This window comes from Cyprinus carpio, chromosome A18, assembly GCF_018340385.1.
Source record: "Cyprinus carpio isolate SPL01 chromosome A18, ASM1834038v1, whole genome shotgun sequence".
In the NCBI taxonomy this organism is placed as follows: domain Eukaryota; kingdom Metazoa; phylum Chordata; class Actinopteri; order Cypriniformes; family Cyprinidae; genus Cyprinus; species Cyprinus carpio.
In genome coordinates this window covers 4,686,104-4,704,788 of record NC_056589.1, presented here as the reverse complement: position 1 = coordinate 4,704,788, position 18,685 = coordinate 4,686,104, and the positions used below count along the sequence as shown (strand labels likewise).

Sequence of the window (18,685 nt, the reverse complement as noted above, 5' to 3'; positions counted from 1 at the left end):
TTTGATGGTAACACTTCAGGGCAGATTAAGAAGCACATATTCTCTATTAAATAAGAGTTTTCCCTCAATAAACTCATAATTCTCTGCTTATTGATAGTAAGTAAGGTAGTTGTTGTAGTAGTTAGGTACGAAGCAGGGTTAAGAGATATAGAATATGGTTCTGCATTAATATATGCTTCTTAAGTACTTATAAACAGCCAATATGCTAGTAATATGCATGATAATAGCAACTAGTTCATAGAGAATAGTGTTTTTTTTATCTAAATGGTTACCCACTGCACAATAAGGTTCCGTTTGTTAGTTAACATGAACACTCTAAAAAATGCTGGGTTGTTTCAACCCAATTCTGGGTCAAATATGGACTAATATGGGTTAAACATGTAGTTAAATAAATAAACCAAACAGCTGGTTTAGTCAATATTTGACCCAATTGGGTAGAAACAACCCAGCATTTTTATTTATTTTTTTAGAGTGAACTATGAATAAAAAAAAATAAAAATAAAAAAAACACTACTAAAGCATTTAGTAATCTTAATTAATGTTCATTTTATTGTTAACATCTGTTAATATTATTTGATGGACCTAAGCTAACATAAACTAAAAGTGGACAGTTTCATAAAGATTAATAAATACTGTAACAAACGTATTATTCATTGTTAGTTAATGTTAGATAATGCATTAAATAATGTTAACTAATGGGACCTTATTGTATGGTGTTACCATTTTGTCTAAATACATTTAAAATAAAACATTAAAAATAAAAACAAAAATCAATCATTTTAAATTCTAAAAGTAAATTTAAGCGTCACAACATTGTAAGCATTGTATAACAAATTGATATTCTTTTTTTATATTTCTATTTTGCTTTGTTTCAGTTTTTATAATTAATAAGTTTTAATAATTAATAAGAACTTAAACTTTTTATTTATTTATCTATTTTTAATGTTAGTTGCCATTTCTCATTTGGATATAAGGTTAAGCTTTTCTATAGGCTAATATTCATGTTTCATATAATACTCCATTTCAGCTTCATTTCAATTAACAAAACTATTTTTTATACTTAAATTAACAATAACAACACTAAAGCCCCTGCTTTATTGACTGCTACTGATGAATAATAATAAAATTAAAGATGTGTGGTTTGTTGAGATTCTAATTGATCAGACACTGTTGGATGCATGGTTTCCACCTGACGGGTAATAAAATGAGTGAAAAACATTCCAGCAAAAGAGTGAACAGAGTCATATTTTGAGGTAAGCTTTATCTGACACCCTAATAACCACCCAGAACACCCTTTAACTGCATATCAGCGCACTAGAAATGACTAGAACATCACAGCAACCGCATGGCAACGTCTCTGCAAGGATCTCATTCTCTTTTCTGTCTCCGCAGTCTCCAGCAGAAATGTACAGAACATCCTATACGTTCTACAAGCAACTCATCATCCAACATCTACTTCACACATTCAACAGTCCAATTACAGTTAAATTATTTAAATGAAACCCAAGAGCCTTTCTAAACATCCTTCTAACTGAACCGCAGTTTCTACATCCATAAAAGGATGAACTGTAAGACTTTTATGAAGTGGAGTTGTGTTTTATGGTGGCAGACTGTGCTTCCATGAGAATCTCCTCTTCAACTGCTCCTCCTGCTGGTTACCATGACAACCACACAGGCAGTCCCAATGCTGTAGCTGGAGACGCACAGTTACTGCTGCTCCGTGACACATTTACCATCCCAACTCACAAACACCTTTGTATGTATAGAGGGGTTTGAGAGAAATTTTTAGAAATCTTTTTTTTTTTTTTTTTTTTTTTCTCAATGGTCACCAAAAGGTACTAACATGCTTCCATTCCAGGTTTGGAATGACATGAGGATTAGTAAATGATGATATTTTCATTTTTGGGTGGACTATTCTAAGTAACATCACATGTTGAACTGAAAATCACAGTTAATCATGTCAGAACTCAGACTGACAGCACAACTCTAGTGTGATATGTAATTAACAGTTCATTAAAAAAAAGTGGTAATACTTTATTTTAAGGACCAATTCTCACTATTAACATTTGCTTATTAGCATGCATATTGCGAGCATATTGGCTATTTATTAGTGCTTAAAATCCACATATTAATTTCTTATTCTGCATGACCATATTTTAGATCACTAAATCTTACATCATGCCGAAACTTAACAACTACTTTAACTATTAATGAGCAGCAAATTAGGTTTCCTGTTATTTTATAGTGTTTTCTGGAGCAAAAGTAGTAGTTAATAGCTAGTTAATGGTGAGAATCAGTTCTCGAAATAGTGTGTGACCATAAACATTTTTAAAATGTATTAGAAACATACATATGTTAGGTACATAACATATACATACATACAAAATATTCATTTTGGGGTGAAGTGTCCCTTTAAGACATGTATTTTGTTTGTGTGTATAAGCAAGAGGAATATATAGACAATGGCGCCTCGCCCTGGTCACAGATGGCAGAACACCATAATTTGCTCCATTCCGGAGAATATTATAAAAGTACATAATCCAAAAACTAGATTTATTTCACATCTTCTTCCAAATAAAAAGAAAAGCGACACACAAGAGCCAGGAGCGAGTTAGAAGGCGCTTCAAAGAGGAAATGATTTATGTGCCTCTGCAGCAAGATGAAGGCTATTTTTGGGAGCGATTATGACAGATGGAAAGATGACTGGCCTTCAGATGCAGCAATCAGTGGCTTTTTGTGCATAATATTTTCTTAACATCAGAATGATGGAGTAATTCGGAAACGTCACTAATCATCCAGTTTCTCCATCAACTCAAACATTTTCCAAATAATGGCTGAAATGACAAATTCTAAATGGCAGAACATGGCACGAACCCCACAGTCAAACACACAAGAACAAAACCTCTTTCAACCATATAAAAATATTTCAGATGTTTTTCCACATCTGTGTGTCTCTGTGAATAGGAAACGTGTTTATACTGTGACGATACTGCGTTAATGTTTTCATGTAATTTCATCAAATGTGTTAACAAATGCGTGCCATATTATTAGGATTATAATAACCCTTATACACTTCTGTTCAAAGGCTTAGGTTAGGATTTTTTTATTTTCATTTATACTGTTCTTTTAAACTTTTTATTAGTCTATGGGTGGGGTTAAGAATTGTGCTATAATAACCCCACATGCATCTCATCATATACTCTAATCACTTTAAAAGAGACAGATATGTAGATGTTTGTGAAAGATGTTTTTTTTTTCTGTTTTGGAGGAATGTTAAATGATATCATATTGCACCATTACTTTAGGTTAGGGATATTATCAGTTGTTTATTATTCATTCAACAATACATAGGCCTATTACTGTTGGAGTTTTCATTTATAACCATTGCTATATAGATGATAACCTTGTCTAGTGCTCTTATGAATGTTGTTGGCATGACTTTGTGAAAATTTACTACAATACTAGTCCAGTACAATAGCATAGACGTAACCTACTTGTTCTACATATTTCTTCACTAATGTTATATGCTACTGTTTTGATAGCGTTTATAACATCTCTGTTTATTTATTTTTTATGGCGTTTTCCTTACAGAATGTGGTATCCTGTCAACAATAACATATGTGTGGGCTCTTTTGATTACCATCAGCTCATTGCAGTGTTGCCAGATATTGCTATGAAAAACAAATAAAAAATGAAAAATAAATTAGAAATAATCCGAAATTAGTTCAGATCATTTATAAATAAGATAAGATAAAGATATCGCTAACCCTAAACTGAAACTTCCCGCTCTGTTAACTTTCTAAATTGTCAAATTAAATAAATCAAATTAAGTAAATCCAAAGGCGCTAATAAGGCTGCGCCTGACCTCATAGCTGCTACATAGCTGGCTACGGGCATATTGCTATTTTTGTTTCACACTTAAAAATGTGGTAGGCTACTACAGAAGGTGACATAGCACTTCTGATTAAAAGCAAGATTGTCTGATTAATGCTAATAACTGTCTTCACAATATTCTAAAAAATAATAAACTCATAAAAATATAAATGCAATTTAAAATCAGATAGATAGATAGATAGATAGATAGATAGATAGATAGATAGATAGATAGATAGATAGATAGATAGATATTTTTATGTAGGCTAGGGAACCAGGTTAAGGTGTGGGGTCTTAAAATGCTACTAGGTCATTTAAGAGGTGTTTGTTTTGGATTACTTCACATCACCACTCATCTGATCAGGAACAAATGACTGATCTCAAGCTATATATATCCAGCCCCTCCCTCCCTAAATGCAACTTAATTCCCAGAATTGTCCAGATTTGGTGAGACGGGGATTTCCATTTAATAAAAAAATCACAGAGAGTGCAATGCATGTGTAAGAAAGCCAATTCTGAACTTAAAGGCAGCATTAGGCTGATATTAGATCCATGCAGACTAGTAAGTGCACACCTGGCGAGTGCCAGACTGGTTGAGTGCACTCACTGCTCTGACGTCACCGGCCCTGCTGTACTAATCGACACAGACACTAATCCAGCTCTTCTATAAAGCCTTTCTCCTCTGCTCGGGACGAGAGAGAGAGAGGGGGAGGGGGGGGGGGGGGGGGGCTGAGAGGGGACAGGAGAGGGCTTTAGGATAAAGACGGTAAGGCAAGGGGAAAAAATCATAGAGGGATATGACTGCTTGACGTGCTTTGATTGGAGTATCAGCTTGCAGCTTGCAGTATCAGGCATCGCACTGGAAGAACAGTGTCCCCCGATGGGGCCTGTGGAGGGGCAGTGCTGTGGGAGCTGCCCCTCTCTGCCCCCTATTATCATACCCGGCTTGGACAGCGTGGAGCTCTGTACCACCCAAGAGGATGGATGTCTTCCCACAGACGGGTAGGACTCCATACAAATTCTATGTGTCTGTTTTTGCGCAAGACTGAACAGATGGCTTGTGCTAAAAATATGTAACGGGGGACAAACACAAACGTATAGCATTTATGCCTTTTTTGGCCAAAGATGTGGCATCTATGCTGGATTTATAGATTAATTACATGTATGTAAATGATGATGTGATCAAATTTTCACTGTAAATAATGTTAGCAATTTTAAAGGAAAATTATTTAAAATGCTAGTGCTAGTGATTAATGTGTGATCAAATTAATACACAAAAACATATATATGTTTACAGTAACAATATGAAAAATATGCATCCCATAATGGCTGAATCATCATCAGTTTTTCTGTCAGCTGCCAGATTGCACTGCAAACAAATTACAAAAAAGCGTCCAATTTTTATATAGTTGCAAAATATAATTATATTATCGCACAGCTATATAGTTTGATATATAGCCTACTGTAAGTATGTCCAACTTTATTTGCATACATGTAAAAATATAAAATACTGCAAATCTCAAATGCTTGATTTCTATATATAGTCTGCTAAATGTGACTAAAAGGCCTGAAGATATTAAGATAGTATAAACATCTGTAAAGCTGCTTTTTAACAATATGTACAGTAAAAAGTGCAGTACAAATAAATATTACTTGACTGATTCTCTATTTTCCCATTCTTGGTACGTGAGGGTGGAAAAGGTTTCTGATTTTGTTCATTATCATATTTGGTAACACTTTAAAATAGGGAACACTTATTCACTATTTACTACTACTTTTCCCTCAATAAACTCATAATTTGCTGCTTGTTAATAGTTTGTAAGGCAGTTGTTAGGTTAAGGTATTGGGTAGGATTAGGGATGTAGAATAAGGTCATGTAGAATAAGGCATTAATATGTGCTTAATTAGTACTAATAAATGGCTAATATTCTAGTAATATTCAACTAAAGAGACCCTAAAATAAAGTGTTACCTTATATTTTAACAAACAAACAAACAAATAAATGAATAAGTATTTTATCGATTGATTGCACTTTAGTCCAAAACAACTTATAGTGCATTCAAAGTGCTTACATTGCATTTATCATAATATGTCAATCATCATAATATTGGTTATAGTTATATATAACCACTCTAAATGTGTCTCTAAATGGCCACTAAATGATGAGTGTGCATGTAGGTAATGGCTGTAAGGTGTGTTAAAGACCAGCTGCTGAATAAGAGACTGTGTGTCCTCAATCTGTGGCTAACCTGTCAACAGCACGCATAGCTGCTGCCTCGTGCCAGGGCCAAATCTGCTCCGTTAGCTTGTTAATGACTTACCACAGACAGCAGGAGGGGTAGGCAGGATTACACCGCTAACTGCTAGGCAGCTGTCGCCAGAGAGACCTGAGCAGAGATGTGACGTCCATTGGGTGTGTGTGTGTGTGAGAAAACCGCTGTTTTCGCAAATGGGAAAGCAGTAATTAAGTTCCTTTTTTGGTGAACTGACTGAAAGAAAACAGAAAAAAAAACTGTTTTAAATCCAAAATCAATATTTCGCTCGCATATATGTATCTATTTGGTAAGTAGACATGTAATTATCAGGATAATGGTCAGTCAGCTGGTCACTACAACAAAATGAACCCCTTTAAGCTACATTATTCCTATTTAATACAGTCTCCTTTTTGAAAGATGAAAATGTTAAGTTAAGAACATCAGATGTTGAATCAGGTGTTAAATTGATATTTTATCATTTTGACAGAGTGAATTGCAAACCGTCAGCAGGTTGTGGCTTTTCAGAGAGAGCTGACCTTCATTTCACTATACTTCTCTGTTTCAGATTGCTTAAGCCGACACCCACCCACCTACAACCCCACCACCCCCAACACACACACAGCATAAGCATACACTGTGGAAGTCAAAAAGAGGATTTTGTTTATCAGGTCTTCAGGCCTCCTTAATCCCTGTCCAGAGAATATAAACATATTTGGAACAGGAAAGACAAAGAAATTAAGAAACATCCTTCAGTCACACAAAAGGGTGTAGGTCCTGTGATCTTTTTGAAGATAAAAAAAAAACTTTTCACACTCTCATTAGTTACTATGACATCTACTAATGTCAAACGCGCGCACACACATGTGTGTGTGTGCATACAGAAACAGTGCATCTCAATGAAATGTATTTTGAAATTAAAATATATTTAGTTAAACGCTATCTTTGGATAAAAGTGTCTACGAATTTTGCCTATTCAGCATACCACTATTTTGATTTGCATAATGCATACTTTAAGTTTTCATTTTTTACATACTACTGAAAAAAAAAAAAAAAAAAAAAAAAAAAAAAACTGCGGTGCATAATGCACAATATTCTTTATGTAGATTTCAAATCTGCAGCAATGATCCATAATGTCATGCTCTTATCCAATCTATTGCTAATGAAAAATGACTATATGAGAGTATAATCCATTTTGATATAATCGCTCCCTGACTGTCTGTTATAAGCATTGTAATCCAGCCATTCAGCAGAGGCTTGAAAGAGGAACGATTAGTCACAGGTCATCTGAGAGCAACTGTGATTAGCAAATCGCTCATACACCAACAAACAAGACCGCCTCTGAATTTGGAATAGCATACTACTCTTACTATTTATATCCTATAAATATAGTAGAAATCATAAAAATTGCATGCTGGTATACTATTCCGAAGTATTTCATTCCTGAATCAGTGTTTTGAAAGAACCGGTTGAACCATTCATTTAATTATTCAGTTATAGTCACTTGCCGCCACCTACTGGCGTAACAATAAAATACAGAAATTGTACTGTGTGTCTAAATTTGCATACTTTTGAAAAGCACTATACTGTATGTTACCTGGTCATTAATGATCAAACAGAGTGATACAGAGTATATAAGATCAATGAACAGTAGTTGTGACTGTTCCACTGCTATTCCAAATTTGAATTATTTTTTCCCATATGCCATGGTCTCACTATATAACAGATTAATGGGGTACCCAGAAGCCCAGGCCATGGATGAATATCCAGTTCAGAGAAAAGGGGACAGACTGCCCTTTCAGGTAACAAAACCATCTGTCATCCTTTTATCTTTTAGTTTGTAAAAATGTAGGGTAAATCCAGAAAAACTGGAACAGTTTTTGCCTTATTTGAGTGACATCTACATTTATATCTAACATCTGTCTTCCACATATAAGGTGTTCATGTTGTAACATTCTTATCTACATTTTATTTGATGATAATTGCTGTTTGCCTTAGTAATTCTTAAGTAACAGAGATCACTAAGAGGCCATATGCAGATTGTGGCATTAATCACGTGCCAAAATTCACAATAGTGTTGCATTTTCAACCACAAGCAGAAACCACTGTAGTGCAAACACCATTCAATAAGATGTCTCCATGCTCTCTTTCTGATTTATTTTGCAGATCTTCCCAGATCCAGTGGAAGTAGTTTTGAGTACTGAAGGCTGTCTGACTTGTGCGCCACAGGGGAAGGAGCGTCTGCCGTCCATCGTGGTGGAGCCTACTGACGTCAGCGAGGTGGAGAGCGGTGAGCTGCGCTGGCCCCCAGAAGACATGGATTTTGATGAAGATGAAGATCTGTTCTTGGAGCAGTGCATCCCACCTGCTAACATCGCTGACTGGGGGGAGGATGAGGAAGAGAGCTCTATTATTGAAAACCACCAGCAGAACACTTCTCTGTTAGGTACTCTCATGACCATTCAGAAGAATAACTAGGCCCCCACAAATTGTATTGCCTTCTTTTGGGGGTAACTGAGTGGGAAATCAGTGGTTCCCTTTCGATACTACACTCGTACTGCATCTTGCTAGACGCATATGGGAAAAAGTCTTTTTTTCTCCTGAACTGAAGTCTTTCTTTATTCACACAGTGAAACTGCACGGGCATTGGTTCGTGCAGTGTATTAAAAACGAACCAATGGCTAGGCAGCGGAGCTGCACGAGCCTGTAGCGATGAAGCCCGCTAAGTCCTGCCAAAGCCCGGCAGAATGGATGGGGCGTCTGGCTATATAAGCGGGTGCTCGGTACAGGATTCTAAGATTTCTTCTCCTTCAGTGATGACTCTTCGTCCTATGCTGATCCAAAGCCGCTCACCATTGACATGCCTCGCAGCTGGAATAGGATCTCCTCAGCACGGCTGACCTGCTTCTCCGCCGCTTAGCGATGCAGCAGTTCTGGTACTCTTTCCCCTGCCGCCATCTTACAATTCTAAAGGAGCTTTCTAAAAGAGCAAGGTGTTGTTTCAAATGTCTGGCAAATACTGCGGTTCGTGTGGGTCTCCCCTGCATGCTGATGATGGCCACAAGGAGTGCATTTCCTGCTTGGGGAAATCCCATGCAGAAGCTGCGCCCACATGAACTAAGTGTTCTCTATTTCCACTCACAGGTTGCTTTCTTTTCAGAAAGCAGTTCAGGGATCTGAGGAGCGCTACTGACCTCCATCAACACAACACCAAAACCAACCCCCAGATTAACAGCAAACATATTGCCACCCTCGCCACTCTTGACCAACACTTACTGATAACAATGACTGAGATCAAGGATGCAGATAAGATCCCCTTCCTCGATGCCCGACCCAAGATTGCGTTGGACCTAGCACCTCAGAAATCATCCTGATCTGCGGCACAGGAAGCGGACGGGGTCAAATCTCGCTACGGCCGGACTGCCTCTCAAGCAGCCTCTCTTAGACCTCTTGAAACCCCGTTCAGTTCTGGGTACAGAGGGAAATGTGTTTTGTGCGAACAACGGGTCCGTTCATGTGCCCAAACATTCAGCCGCTGTGATAGCGGGAAAAATAAAACACAAACATTTTCAAAAAGAGAGCAAATTTTCTCTTCCATTACTTACGAGTGTTCTGCCCCCGTGTGGCCAGTCACTCTAGTTAATTCAACCCCTCGCCACGCAGGCCGAGGCCTGGCAGGCCATCCCCGGAGTGTTGGGCTGGGTTATGGGGATAATAAAACAAGGATATTCTCTTTGTCTCACTAGCGTATTCTTCCTTGGGCCTTCAATGCCTATTGGAGTACGGGCCCACTCAACTAGAGGTATCGCCTCGTCCTGGGCATGGTCCAGTGGTGTGTCCATCGTGGATATTTGTGAGGTGGCCGGCTGGGCCTCACCGTTCACATTTGCAAGGTTTTATAACCTGGAAGTCCCGACCTTACAGGCTAGGGTCCTTTCTGCTTGAAGTGACATACACTGTGTAACAAATCCGACAGGGAGCCCTTGACCGTATCTCGCTCAAGCTCTCTGGCATCAGTTCTCCTGTTAGCTCTCGATCCCTTGGTGTGGAAGCTACAGGAGAACTTTGGAATGATTAACCAGGCCGGGTGTGACCTCAGGAAGCTCAACCCGTTTTAGCCTTGGATTATTGTTAACTCCTTAGGGGCAATGATTGTTTATGGAGGTTGATATCTTAGTCGTTCCACTACATAGCACGGCGTGATTGTACTGAGTTCCCATATGCGTCTAGCAAGACACAGGAGTGTAGTATCGAAAGGGAACGTACCTGGTTACTTAACGTAACCTCGGTTCCCTGTGATTCAGGAATGAGTACTGCGTTGCTAGCCGGCTATGTAGCTGCACGACTCAGCCGTCACTTCAGTCAAAGTAACCTGGGAATCCTGTGGAGAGCGCCCGCTTATATACCGAGGTTACGTTAAGTAACAGAGTATGTTATCAGTTAAATTGAACATTGAATTGTGATGTCATATTTTTGTGGGCCAATTTGTAAGTTAGCATCCACCCTAGTTTTCCAAAGGATTTTTCCACTGGGTGTTGGATTATTGGAGAAAATAATTCAGTTCAATTCAATTCAAGTTTATTTGTATAGCGCTTTTTACGATACAAATCATTACAACACAACTTTACAGAAAATTAGCTTATCGTAGCTTATCAGTGATGACTGTCAGTTTATGTGCATACGGCAGAAATGTTCAGAAAAATCAATAAAACAACAGACGATTAAGACTATTAACAGCAATTATGCAATCAAACTTATAGCAAAATGTGGTAGTTCTGTATGTTGTCTCTGGGTTAGCATCATCTGAGGTCCTCTGAGGGGTTTGCATCATCTCTTCTCAGGTGTTCTGGATCCAGACTGAAGCTTGTGTAAATCCTATGCAAATCCCGTGGCAAAACAGAGAAATTAGCATAGCTGCTGTTTCAACCAAGTAAAATTAATTAGTTTAACCCAAGCTAAAGAATAATAATGCACATTTGATCAGATATAACTGCAGTCCAAAATTATGAGATGCATTATTTGAATGCTTGGCCAAAGAGATGTGTCTTTAATCTAGATTTAAACAGAGAAATTATGTCTGAACCCCGAACATTATCAGGAAGGCTATTCCAGAGTTTGGGAGCCAAATGTGAAAAAGCTCTACCTCCTTTAGTGGACTTTGCTATCCTAGGTACTACCAAAAGTCCAGCATTTTGTGACCTTAGGGAGCGTGATGGATTGTAGGGTGGTAGAAGACTAGTTAGGTACTGTACGCAGGAGCTAAACCATTAAGGGCCTTATAGGTAAGTAATAATATTTTGTTACTGATACAGAACTTAATAGGTAGCCAGTGAAGAGACTGTAGTATTGGGGTAATATGATCATATTGTCTTGACCTGGTAAGGACTCTAGCTGCTGCATTTTGGACTACCTGTAGCTTGCTTATTGAGGATGCAGGACAACCAGCTAGCAGTGCATTACAATAGTCTAGTCTAGAGGTCATGAATGCATGAACCAGCTTTTCTGCATCAGAAACAGGTAACATGTTTCATAGCTTGGCAATGTTTCTAAGATGGAAGAATGCTGTTTTTGTAACATGGAAAATATGATTTTCAAAAGACAAGTTACTGTCTAATATAACACCCAGATTTTTGACAGTAGAGGAAGTAACAGTACATCCGTTTAGTTGCAAATTGTAATCTACGAGATTCTGTGTAATGTTTTTTGGTCCAATAAGTAATATCTCTGTCTTATCTCAATTTAATAGGAGAAAATTATTGGTCATCCAATCATTTACATTTTTAACACACTCTGTTAGATTAGATAATTTAGAAGTTTCATCTGGTCTCGTTGAGATATATAGTTGAGTATCATCAGCATAACAGTGGAAACTAATCCCGTATTTTCTAATGATATTACCAAGGGGCAACATGTATATTGAAAATACCAGAGGACCTAGGACAGATCCTTGTGGCACTCCATATTTTACATTTGATAGATGAGATGACTCCCCATTTAAAAAAATACAGTGGTAGTGATCGGACAGGTAGGATCTAAACCATCTTAAAGCCTGCCCTTGGATACCTGTATAGTTTTGTAATCTATCTATGAGTATTTCGTGATCTATGGTGTCGAACGCAGCACTAAGATCAAGTAAAAATAGCAATGAGATGCAGCCTTGGCCTGATGCAAGAAGCAAGTCATTTGTAATTTTAACAAGTGCAGTTTCTGTGCTATGGTGGGGCCTGAAACCCGACTAAAATTCTTCAAAGAGATCTTTTTTTTTTTTTTTGCAGGAAGGAGCACAATTGAGCAGAAACTTTAAAAATTTTAGACGTAAATGGAAGATTTGAAATTGGTCTGTAATTTGCCAGTTCACTAGGATTTAGTTGTGGTTTCTTAATAAGAGGCTTAATAACTGCCAGCTTGAATGGTTTTGGGACGTGACCTAAAGATAACGATGAGTTAATAATATTGAGAAGTGTTTTTTCTGCTACAGGTAACAACTCTTTCAGTAATTTAGTGGGTACAGGATCTAATAAACATGTTGTTGGAAAGTAAGCTCTGTGACCAAACAAAAGTTTATGATTCTTACTTGCTTTGTCCATAATCATAATTTTCAGAGATAAACACAACTTTTACGCATTTTCGAAGACTAAGTAAAAAGCTAAACGTAGGCTATAAACAAACTACACCAAGGTCACATGACTTCAACATCACCACCATTAAGCTTCCAACAACTCTTTCAGTCTTTATTTGAAATCCACAAGTTGGAAAGTTTAAGAATAGTTTGCAAGAGTGGGATTGTTAACACTTTGAGGCTATGAAAGCAACTAGCAAGTACATGAATTTAGCTGTTGGGTATGATGACATTTAATGTCCCCAACAACCTCTGTAGTCACATTAAGCCACTTGTTAGCATCCATATTTAGCATTCGATCAGCATTCAGATACTGTGGAAATCTCTTTCTTTAGTACATTTACATTTACATTTAATCATTTAGCAGACGCTTTTATCCAAAGCGACATACAAATGAATAGTACTTCTCTATTCAGCCCCAAACCCAATTTTAAACAGCCAGTAACTGTTGCGGTTATAGGACAAAATGGGTTGTTGCAACACTAAAATATTTCTGAAACACCAAGTGTTTTTGAATTCTTCCAGAACAGCACAGTCACAGAGGGCTATGCACTGCTGTGTAAACCAACTAATGCTCATTTTCAGTTTCTTTACATTAGATGAGTGTGGTTGCTGTAGTTTTTATTTTCTTTTTTTTTTCTTTTCATTTTCTCTCTCGGTCTATCCTATAGATCTTCAAACAGATGACTTCAGGGACGACACCCCGACTCTACCTCCAGAGAGTGCTTCATCTCTGAACTGACACCCACTGAACTCTTCCTGTCCTCAGAGCTGTTTACAGAGGAACTAATGGGATCGTGCAGCTGATTGTGGTCTCACCGTGGTTGCACAAGAAGACATTGAACTGACACTTTCTGTAGGCTAGAAAAAAAAAAAACAGCAACAGAACCTTGTGAAGAAATATAAAGAAATTAAATTATATGTTGTACTATAGTAACTCATAACAGTAGGTTAGTTTAGGTTAGTTTTTCTGCTTCTTATCATCACTGTAGAATCGTGTCTCCACAGTTTGTTGTGTTTTTGAATGCAACAATTAGTTTCTGTATTTTGGGGTTTAAACCAGTCAGCATTTTCCCATTCTCCCTTATCATGCAGATTGGAAAATTGCAGAGAATTCATCAAAAAGGGGGAAGGAGAATTACGGAAACATGAATTTTAGTGACGCCACATACACGTGTCATCTGTGACAGAGTGTTACGTTACAGAGGTGTTGAAATGTGTTGTAATGGAACATTTCTTTCAACCCTAATTGTGTGCCGTATTTGTCCTCTTTTTCTTTTACCCATATGTGACCCTGGAGCACAAAACCAGTCTTAAGTTGCTGGGGAATTATTTGAAGCAATAGCCAAAAATAAATTGTATGGGTCAAAATTATAGATTTTTCTTTTATGCCAAAAATCATTAGGACATTTAGTTAAGATCATGTTCCATGAAGATATTTTGTAAATTTCCTACTCTAAATATATTAAAACTTAATTTTTGATTAGTAATATGCATTGCTTAGAACGTCATTTAGACAACTTTAAAGATGATTTTCTCAATATTTAGATTTTTTGCACCCTAAGATTCCAGATTTTCAAATAATTGTATCTCGGCCAAATATTGTCATATCATAACAAACCATACATCAGTTGAAAGCTTATTTATTCAAATACCCTGGTTGTTTTGTGGTCCAGGGTCACATATCAGTTTTTTTTTTTTTTTTTTTTTTTTGTGTGTGTGTGTGTGTGTGTGTGTGTTGTATTTGTCATGTTTATCTGTATTTTAACCATTAAGTGCACCTCTGTGTAGAATAAAATTGTGTATGTTTATAAAAACAAGTTTTGCTGTTTATTTTTTTTTTTTCCCCAAAGAAACTTTGTCACACAGTTGTTGTGAAGTGTTCGTCTTTGCAAAATGTACACACAATGTTTTTCCTCAAATGATTATTACTAAATGCAATTTAAAGCAATAAAATGCATCAGTACCACTATTGAAAATTATTTTTAGTTCAGATTCTTGTCTAACAGTTCTGTCCAATCACATTACAATAATATGACATTAAAAAAGAAGAACAGTATCTGCTGATTCAAATATAGCTGGACAGACATCAGCCAATGAGTCTTCCATGACACCTTTTAAGTTTAAAAAGTTTAAAGACCAAAGACTGCATCAAACATTGTGTAAAAGTGCTTACACAACACTGCTAAGGAAAAGGCTTGGCACACCACACTTTGCAATCATTTCCTGGCTATAAGGGATGCAAAAATAGACGAGCTGAATCACATCTGTTGTAGCAGAGCAGCACTTCACAACCAGAAATTCTGAGAGGTATGTATTGTTTAATTTAATAGATTTTCAATATGATTATAGTTACATGTATGTATTATTACAAAATGTAAAGGAAAAAACAAGGAAAAGAAGAAAAAAGAAAGAAAAAAAATCTTTCTTCTGAGGAACTATTTGAGGAAAAAAATTATATATATATATATATATATATATATATGTATGACTTTCTTTCTATGGACATTTTTTTATGTTCTTTCATGTTCCACAGAAGAAAGAAAATCATACAGGTTTGGGATGACTTTAGAGTGAATAAATTATGACATAATTGTCATTTTTGATAAGCTTTCCTTTTAAAACTTTCTTTTAAGAAGTAGGACTTTAAGAAATACCTTGAAACTGTCCTCACAAGTGCATCGTAACAATGTAATATTGCAGTGTTTGACTCTTTAAAATGACATTTAAGAGTCTAACATAATTAGACTCTTAAATAACCACTAGACTCTGCTTTGAGGGGTTTGCTTTGAGTTACTTTGCACATTTTCTGTTATTTTTTCTCTTTCTCGTTTCACAGCTGAAATGGAGAAAGTTGACTACAATTACTCTGAGACCGACTGGTGGGAGGGGGATGTAAACTCTACCCCTTTTGTGCTCCCCACTGAACCGCCACTGTCCAGGATTGGTACCCGGCACTGGATCGCTTTGGTCTGCTACCTCATTGTGTTCCTGCTGGGTGTCCCCGGGAATGCTCTGGTGGTGTGGGTGACCGCGTTCAGAATGCCAAACTCTGTAAATGCACAGTGGTTTCTGAATCTGGCCATCGCGGATTTGCTGTGCTGCTTATCATTGCCTCTCCTCATGGTGCCGCTCGCCCAGGACCAGCACTGGCCTTATGGTGCTTTAGGTTGCAAATTACTCAGTGGTTTGTTCTACATGATGATGTACTGCAGTGTTCTGCTCCTGGTCGTGATCAGCTTGGACCGTTTCCTACTGGTGACCAAACCGGTGTGGTGCCAGAACCACAGGAACACCAAGCAGGCCCGCTGCGTATGTTTGGTCATCTGGATTCTCGCTCTCCTGGCCGGTTCTCCTCAGTTTGCTCACATGGAGATTCATGAAATGAGCAAGACTAAAATATTGTGCAAAGGCAGCTACAGTGACTTAGGTTATGCATGGACCGTAACTCTTACCCGCTTTTTTCTGTCTTTTCTGCTGCCTTTCCTGATCATCTGTATCAGCCATTGGAAGGTTTTCCTCACAACGAGCTCTGGACGAGGCAGCGACAAGTCGGCCCGGACGCTACGTGTCATCCTGGCATTGGTGCTCAGCTTCTTCCTGTGCTGGATTCCTTTGAACATCGTGGATATTCTGATGTTAATGACGCAAAAAACATCAGAAAGCTTTATAGCCAACCTGAATCTAGCCCATGTGCTGACGCTCTGCTTGGCTTACATTAACAGCTGTCTGAACCCGCTGCTCTACGTATGTCTTGGCCGCGGTTTTAAGCAAAATCTAATTAACTCTCTGCGGAGTGTGCTTCACTTCGCATCCGAGGCACCGCCCCATCGAATCAGCATGACTACAGTCAGTAAATCAACCACAGATGGGTTCAGAGAGAAGCCCTTATGAAATCTTTGCATGGAGATATGGATCATAATCTTTGTCTTCAAATACCACTCTCTGAAATCATTTGTAGGTTTAAATAATATTTTTTTCATGATTGCAGAATGCTGCACATCAAAGATGTACAAACTTGTTCACCAATATTGTTCTATTATATTAACAATAATCTTTTTAAACATCCGTGACATTCCCACACAATTTTTGCAAACACCAATTCATAACCAGTTCCTGTCACAGCTAAGCAAAGACAGCAGTGCACACTTAGGTATGTTTGCATGCACTAATTTTCACCAATCAGAATAAATCTGATTTGATTTCAGATTCTGGAAGTTGTGTTTATATGAACATATCTATGTTATATAAGTAGCTATGTCAGAAGAGATATAATTAGTAAATTAGTCAAATTTGGAAATTTCTCCTTCTCATTCACTGATCAGTAGTAAACACGCATTAAGGTAGGGTGACCATATTTAAGTTCTTTCAAAAAGAGGACAGTGGGTGCGGGTGGAGCTGGGGTGTGGTTGGCTGGTGGTTAAAGTAGTGCCCAAAGTAGTACAATGACCACATTCCAAATATCAAAACAAAAATATGCCATTTCCAAACCTAAAATACTGTACATATTTTTCAGTCACTGTTATGCATATTGATCATAAACACAGCTAAAAAGCTTCCTACCAGTGGCCATCCTTCACAAAACTTAACAGCACAGTTTTTTTCATAGGTAGAATGCAAATTTTTTCAATACAAGTATTTCAGTCAAATGCAGGGGCATAAATTTCGTGTAACAGTTGGGGGGTGGGGGGGGGGCACAAATAATACAGCTAAAATTGTACTTGTAAGGATATGTATACACAGAGAAAAGCCGTACTACTAATAGTGCTGCAGAGAGGCCGTGCCAAATAAGACAACGTCAAGCTGTTGTGGTCACGCTGTGACAGCTCTCGTGTCCGTTGTTGACATTACTATCCATCACAGTGTTTCCAAGTCCGTGGTTTTCCCATAGAATTGGGCTGCTTTATCACTGTTGCCGCAGGCTGTTTTTCATGTTTGTTGAAACGACCCCAATAAAGTGTATTTTGTATTATGTGTATATTCGCAAGGCAACTCTTTTAATGTTTTTATATATATTAGTGTGAGAAGCTGAACTTGCCAGGCGTCTTTGTCCTTCTTGGTTGTAAATGCCTGTTGCTCATGAGCTTGACAAACCAGTAGTAAATCATTATTATGGACACATAATAAATACTGCATTATACTGGATATTCTTATCTTAACAAAAAGTTGGGGTACTTATGGCAATAAATAAATAAATAAATAATAAAAAAAATAAAAAAATTAAGAGTGCTTCTGAAAACCTTTGTCTTCATTTTATTTCAAAGCCAAGATGTTTTCTGGATATGGGTTAGCAACCTTTCTCACTGCACTACAAGGCAGTCAAAGTCGAGTAATGAACAGAATTCATATGCCTTATATCCTCTGCTGCTTTTACAATGTGTATTATAACTATCATAAGTTTGTGTTACTGTATCATTTGTATCTCACTGCTTATCTGACACTTTTTTAGCCATTTGTATAATTAATATGAGTCTGTATGCATACTGATAAAATAAAATAAAGATACAAAGGTTTAAACACCCATCTGGAGATGAACTTTTATTTTTTTCCTGCTATATGGCCCTGTCTAAAATTGTATTTTCCACTCAAAGGGGAAGAAATTTGTCATCTTTTGACTACATAATTTCTGTCCTATATACAGTATATACAGTCCTATATAAGGGAGTTTGGCTGTGTAGCAGCAAGAAAATTACATATTCCAGTCCTCCAATCAGCTAGGTGGCACCAATAAAGAAGCGACGTGATATTCAAGTTCATAAAGTATAAACACTAATCAATTACTATAAATGTTTTTCCAGTACACTACATATGCGTTTTAACAAACATGCTACAAAATATTCATCAAGCTGACTTCATTCTTTTGAATGGACATGGGACATTGTAGGCAAAGTGGTATGTAGTACTGGTAAGGATGCCTCCATTAGCCCAGGCACATCCTGTC

At 37.4% G+C, this 18,685-nt stretch overlaps 1 protein-coding gene across 1 annotated transcript; it reads left to right on the top strand.

Annotated features, from left to right (window-relative positions):
- The first annotated feature begins 14,367 nt into the window (after nt 1–14,367).
- LOC109061318 (C5a anaphylatoxin chemotactic receptor 1-like) lies at nt 14,368–18,265 on the top strand. Its single transcript, XM_042774822.1, has 2 exons — nt 14,368–15,054; nt 15,584–18,265. The coding sequence occupies exon 2, from the start codon at nt 15,589–15,591 to the stop codon at nt 16,636–16,638; it is 1,050 nt and encodes a 349-aa protein (XP_042630756.1). The 5' UTR covers nt 14,368–15,054; nt 15,584–15,588; the 3' UTR covers nt 16,639–18,265.
- Nucleotides 18,266–18,685: the final 420 nt, after the last annotated feature.

Coding starts and splice junctions, on each gene's coding strand:
- LOC109061318 (XM_042774822.1), top strand. CDS start 15,589: ATGGAGAAAGTTGACTACAATTACTCTGAGACCGACTGGTGGGAGGGG.